The 5986-nt window shown below is 68.7% G+C and overlaps 1 protein-coding gene across 8 annotated transcripts; it reads right to left on the bottom strand.

Annotated features, from left to right (window-relative positions):
- Positions 1-364: 364 nt before the first annotated feature.
- Positions 365-5742, bottom strand: KLF8 (KLF transcription factor 8). Of its 8 annotated transcripts, none has more exons than XM_050974351.1 (5): positions 5682-5742; positions 2267-2813; positions 1547-1673; positions 1317-1453; positions 365-1138 (listed from the first exon to the last, which is right to left on the bottom strand). In XM_050974351.1, the coding sequence occupies exons 1-5, from the start codon at positions 5706-5708 to the stop codon at positions 957-959; spliced, it is 1020 nt and encodes a 339-aa protein (XP_050830308.1). In that variant the 5' UTR covers positions 5709-5742; the 3' UTR covers positions 365-956. The 8 variants fall into 8 exon arrangements, with proteins under 8 accessions (XP_050830308.1, XP_050830310.1, XP_050830309.1 ...); XM_050974353.1 differs by lacking the exon at positions 5682-5742 and adding an exon at positions 3668-3733; XM_050974352.1 differs by lacking the exon at positions 5682-5742 and adding an exon at positions 3276-3392.
- Between the last annotated feature and the right edge of the window lie 244 nt (positions 5743-5986).

Genomic DNA, 5986 nt, shown 5'->3' with positions numbered 1-5986 from the left:
CAGAGCCAGGGCAAAAGCACCAGCTCAGAGGGAGTCTGGGAACTCCCCGCAGGGACTGCCCTGAGCATGGGAGGTGCCATGGTCCCCATCACCCTTCCCACCACCCAACAGCTCTGAGCATCTAACCCCAAATCCTGACACACTCCCAGCAACCATGGGATTTGGCTGGGGGGATGAAGAAACACTCCTCCAAAACCATTATTAAAAAGCAAAGCGTGTGGCCACAGCCGTTGGTTTAACTTAGAAACACTTCAAGTGGCCCAGAGTCTTCCAAAAAACCCGAGAGCTGCTGGCCCTCATCCCCCCCACCCTGTCCCACCCCCTCAGAGAATTCCATAAAAGAAAAGTTCCATGTTCCACAAAGTTTCCCTTTGTGTGGTGGTGATGGTCTTGTTTGTGGGTCACTGTTGGGTTGTTTCCCCCTTTCTTGATTCCTCTTTTCCTCCTGGCTCTCTGCACACCCAGCACTTCTCAGGAAGCCCAGCAAGTGCTGAGGGACACACGGAGAGGTGATGGCCCTGCTCCTGCTGGGACAGTCTGGGGATGGAGCAGGAATGGCCAACAGATCCTCCACGGAGCCCATCACCCCCTGCCCCCCGTCCTTGCCACGGCTCCCAGGCACTGGGAGGGACAGGGAACACACGGGGGACAACAACGGGCAGGAGGCTGAAGAGCTGGAGGCAACTGCTGGGTGAATTCCAGGTGAGGAGTCAAGGAGCCTCCAGGCAAGGACAAACCCAGGAATAAAAACAGCTGGGAACAAGAGAGAAGGGGCAGCAGTCCAGAATCCATTGTTTGCCGTCCCCTGCCGTGCCGGCGGGGCTCCTGCAGCGGGCACGGCTCGGCCCCGGCGCTTCCGCAGTCCCTGCCCCGCCCCGCCCCGCAGGAGCCGCGGGGTGCGGATGGATGGAGGCAGGGAAGCGCTCGCTGCCGGCTCACAGCGCGGCGGGCATCGCTCACATCATGACGTGCCGCCGGCGGTGCAGGGCCAGGTGGTCGGAGCGGGAGAAGCTGCGGTCGCAGTCCGAGCAGCGGAAGGGTTTGATGCCCGTGTGCTTGCGGAAGTGCCGAGTGAGCTCGTCCGAGCGGGCGAACTTCCAGGTGCAGCCTTCCCACGTGCATTTGTAGGGCTTCTCACCTGTGCAGGGGAGCACCGAGGGGTCAGCACTGCCATAACGGGCCCCCAAAGCCCTCACAGAAATTCCCAGGGAGAACACAGAAATTAACAGGGAGTCCCTCGGCATCTCCACCCAGCACTCCCAAAGGGTCACAGCACCATACCATGGGGAATCCAGGGACACCAATCCACCCCCTACCTGTGTGTATCCTCCGGTGGGCTTTGAGGTGGGAGCTTTTGGTGTAGACCTTATTGCAGCCCTCGAAGTCGCACTGGTGGATGCGCCGCTTCTTCAGGTCCGGGGAATCGGCCCTGGGCCCCCGCGCCGCCGGCCTGCTGGGAGCAGGGAGAGCTGGAGCCATGGCCCCGGAGCCCACGGGGGGCTCAGGGGGATAAAGGGTGGGGAGGCACAGGCAGAAGGACACTCACTCTCTCTGCAGGTCCTGGAAAGGCGCTGGGCCGCTCTCGGAGGCGCTGTCCTCGCTGTCGCTGTTCATGTCCATGGGGTACACGGAGCCGGGGTCCATTTTCACTGGAGGGGTCCGGGAAAGGAAAGCTTTAGGCACAAAGAGGCAAGGGGTGAGCACAGAACAGAGACATCCCCAAAATAACCACCCCACATCAGGGTGCAGCCTTCCCCCTGCTCCTGCAGTGCTCCTGGCACAGCTCATCCCTACAGAGAATGAAATCCAAGTGAGTAGACAGAGAGCCCCCAAAGGGAGGAAACAACTTGGGCGCACCACTTTTGGCTGCCTGCTCCTGCCCAGAGCAGGGCAGATCCAGGTCCCCCACCTGGATAAGGTGGGAAGCTGGGAATGTCCTGGGAAAGGGGATTGTGGGGAGCACAGGGAGCAGCTGAGCTGAAACCAGAGCTGCTGGCAGCAGGCAGCCAGTGGGAAGGGCAGGGCAGGCTGCCAGCAGCAGGATGGGTGGAGAACAGGCAGTGCCGTGCCCTGTGTGTCCCTGCCCTCCCCATGTCCCCTGCGGGGCACAGGCTGGGGGCTGAGGGGCTTTGTATGGGAGTTGCACATGGCGGTGGCAGAGACACACCACAGTGAAAAATGAGATCCCCCTCGAGGGTGTCCCTCCACGAGGCAGGACACACACCCTCCACCCCCCAGATTCCAGCGTTCCCTCAGGTGCCCTTACCAGACCCAGCATTCTTGCCGTCGCCCCCGATGAGGGGCACGGTAATGGCGGTGACACCGTCCGTGGGCACGGTGGTGTAGACGACAGGGAGGGACTGCACCACCACGGGGATGGTCTGCAGGTTGCCCATCTTGCTGGGCAGGTTGACGGAGGGAATGGTGTGGATGACGTGGAGGATCTGCTGCCCGCCGCTGCCCTGCGTGGAGGCCAGGATGGAGCCGGGTGAGAGGACAGCTGGGATGGCCGATGTGGAGCTGAGACCGGAGGGCGGGATGGATACGGTGCTGGAAGTGGGAAGCGGGGGAGCCACCAGCATGGGGGAAGACTGGACCGAGGTGGGGGGCGGTGGCGGAGGGGCTGAGGCCGGAGCCACCTTGGATTTATTGAGGGAGAGATCGACGGGCTCGGCCTGGGGCTGGCTGCAGTCGCTGGCCAGCAGCTCCTCGGGGGGCTCCGTCTTGATGTCGGCCAGCAGCACCGGGGGGTCGAGGGGGCCCTCAGCCAGCAGCGCCGACGAGCTCATGGCGGGCGTCGCCTTCCCCTGGCCCTGCAAGAGACCCGCAGTCCGTGAGGAGCCAGGGAAACTGAGGCACGGGGCGGGGGCGAAAGGGTTTTTTTAACGGGCTCTCACCAACCAACCGACCGGGGCGGCGCCTCGGGGCGGCTCCGGAGGGGCGTGGGGCCACCCGGGGGTCGCCGGGCCGGGCATGGCGGGGCCCGCCCGTGCCCTAAGGCGGGGCCGGGCCCGCCCGTCCCTTACGGACCCGCCCGGCCCCTCACGGCGGCAGCCGCGGGCGCCGAGGGCGGGAACCGCAGGCCCCGCCCCCCCGCCCGCGCCTTTGTGCCGGCCTGGCCCCGCCCCCCGCGGGCGGAGAAGGGCGAGGGCGTGTCCCGCGAGAGGGGCGGTGGCGGCCCCGCCCCGCTCCTTCCCCCCGCGCCTTAAAGGGGCCGCGCCCCCCCCACCCCCCCCGGCCCGCGCGCCCCCGCCCGGGGTCACTCACGCACTGACCCGCGGGGCTCCCACTCGTGTCCGCCGCGCTCGCAGCTCCCCCCCGCCGCCCGCAGCACCATCTCCCGGGCCGCGCCGGCCGAGGTGCGAACAGCCCCGCGGCTCCACCTGGGCTCGGCCGCGGGTGGAGCTTCTTAAAGGGCCCGGCCCGGCCCCCGCGGGAGGCACCGGGCACGGCCCCACCCGCGGCACGGCCGGCGCTGCGCCCCCGCGAGACCGCGACACGACTGAGGGAGGAGCGGGACCCCCAGCCCCACCTCACGCCGCGCTGGGTCCCGGGGCACGAGTTGGGGACAAGCGGTACGGGGGAAGCCCCGGCCGAACGAGCTCCTCGTCACCCCCCGGCGCTGCCCCGGGACCCCCCGGCGCTGCACCGGGCCCCCCGCACGTACCTGCCCACGCAGGGACCGTCCCCGCCCGCGGAGCCCCCACGCACCGGCCTCGCGCGGCGGCCCCGCCCCGCCACACCCAGCGCCGCGCCCCGCGCACACGGCCCGGCCCCGCCCGGGGGGGGCGGCGGCTACAGCGCACCCCCGGCACCGGCACCGAGCCCCCTCGGCACCGGCACAGGGTCCTCGGCACCGGCACCGAACCCTCCCGATAGCGGCGCCGAGCCCCCGGCACCGAACCCCCCCCGGCACCGAGCCCGAGGCACCGGCACGGAGCCCCCGCTCACACACGGAGTCCCGAATTCACCGTCCCCATAAAACCGGGTCCCCCCAAAGCACCTCCACACTCAGGGCCGGGATTCCCCGCGAACCCCCCACCCAGCCAGGGACCCCCCCAACAAGGGCACAGAGCCACGGAGCCCCCAGACAGAGCCCACCACGAATCACCCCCAGATACAGCCGGGAGCCCCCCCAGCACACCCCAAAAAGAGCCAGAGAATCCCTCCCTCCCCAGAACCCACCTCTTCACCTGGGGATCCCCCCAACGCACAGAGCCCCTCCAAACACACGGTACACCTCAAACACCCCCAAAGAGAGACCCCTCCCCCAGTACCCACATATTGGGGCGATCCCCGAACACAAATAGCTACGGACCCCCGCCGAACACCCCCCTCACACACTCACAAACAACCAGTGCCCCCAGAAAACCTCCACTCTCAGGTAGGGACCCCCACAGATCCCCCCAAATCCAGGGACCTCCAAAACACCCCCCCAACAAGGAGAGACACCCGTCAACCACCCCACGCTCAGTCAGGGACACCCCCCCCAACACATCCCCAGGTCCTCAATGCCCGCCCTCCAGCCAGACCCCCCCAAAATCACACCAGGGGACACCTGCAGACAGACACCCAACTGCCCCCCGCACCTGGGGACCTCAGTGTCCCCCCAGAGGCCCCCAGGACCAGCCCCTCACACCCGGCGGGTCCCCACAAACAGGTTCATTGAGGGGGGTGCAAAAGGGACACCCCGTCCTCCCCTGGGGGACCCTCCCTAACCCAAATTTAGGGGTCCATTGCACCCCAAAGCCCCGCGGGGGTAGGGGGTGCGGCATGGGGCAGCTAAGTGGGCAGGGGGCCCTCGTTGCCCCCCAGATTCCAACACTGTTGACCTTCCCCCCCTTTCTGGGTGAACTGAATTCCTCTGTCCTCAGCCCGGTGCACCCCAAAGGCAGCCAGGGGTGCGGGGTGGGGGCTCGGGGGGCCCCCCCTCAAACCCACATATCTGGGGGTGCTGTGCACCCCTCCCAGCACTTTTATGTCCCTCACACTCCGGCAATAATTAGTGCTCCCCGTTTTTAGCCCTAAACAGCTTAAGGAGGCATTTCGGGTGACCTTGGGTGGGGGGGTGGGGAGGGGGATCGTGGGAAAACGCCCTCCACGCCCCCCCCCCACCGCTTTGTCCCCTCCGTGTCCCCACCCCCTCCGCCCGCTGCGTGTCCCCCACCCGTGGGCGTGGGGGGGGTCACACCCCGCCGCCGCCGCCACACCCCCCCGTGGAATTTCCTCCGCGCTCCACCCTCAGCCGGCGGCCGCTGGGGACACGGCGGGGGGGCACGGAGGGAACACAGAGGGGGGACCCGGAGGTAGGGGGGGCGGGGAGCACGGGGGGGGCTGGAGCGCAAGCGGGGTCTGGCCCTTTAAGAGCAAAGGGCGTGGGAGGGGGAGGGAAGGGCGGGGCCGCCGCCCGGTGTGACCTCCCAGCCGCGGGGGGGCGCCCTGCCCGGAAGCGCGCGCGGCGCATGGCGGGGGGGGACACCCCACGCGCGACCCCCGCGTGAGGGGGCGAGGGGGGAGGGGAGGCCTGAGGGGGCGCGGGGGGCGGGGCCCTCCCCCTCCATCCCTCCGTCCCCTCCCTCCCTCCTCTCTCCCCCTCCCCCCGCCCGACCCAGCGCTCCCATCCCCCCCCCCGGCCCCCCCAGGCCCCCACGCGCGCCCCCCGCGCCCCCGGCCCCACGCACCGTCCCCCGCGCCTCCTCCGAGCGCATCCTCGGCCGCCGCCGCCGCCGCTGCCCCTGGGGCGGTGCCGGGTGGGGCGGGGTGGGGCCCCCACGGGCGGGGAGGGGCCGCGTGGGGCGGAGCTCCCTTCCCCCACCCTCTTTTTTTTGGGGTGGGGGTGCCCCGCCCTTGAGATGACATCATCGGCAGCCAATGGGCGGCTCCCCTCGCATCCGGCGTTGCCATGGGAACACGCAGGATTTGGGGGAGGGGGGTGGACCCCAACTTGTTCCACCCCCCCACACGGAGCGCACCCCAAAATCGGGGC

The sequence above is a fragment of the Serinus canaria genome, chromosome 4A (assembly GCF_022539315.1).
Source record: "Serinus canaria isolate serCan28SL12 chromosome 4A, serCan2020, whole genome shotgun sequence".
In the NCBI taxonomy this organism is placed as follows: Eukaryota; Metazoa; Chordata; class Aves; order Passeriformes; family Fringillidae; genus Serinus; species Serinus canaria.
This window is presented reverse-complemented; position numbering and strand designations above follow the sequence as displayed.

What these genes read in the sequence shown, in the direction of transcription:
- KLF8 (XM_050974347.1), bottom strand. Translation starts at nt 2,975, where the DNA reads ATGCCCGGCCCGGCGACCCCCGGGTGGCCCCACGCCCCTCCGGAGCCG. An exon ending in CCGCCCCGGTCGGTTGGTTG is followed by an intron (nt 2,814 to 2,897) that starts GTGAGAGCCCGT and finishes GGTCTCTTGCAG; the next exon opens with GGCCAGGGGAAGGCGACGCC. An exon ending in CGGCAAGAATGCTGGGTCTG is followed by an intron (nt 1,674 to 2,266) that starts GTAAGGGCACCT and finishes TTGTGCCTAAAG; the next exon opens with CTTTCCTTTCCCGGACCCCT.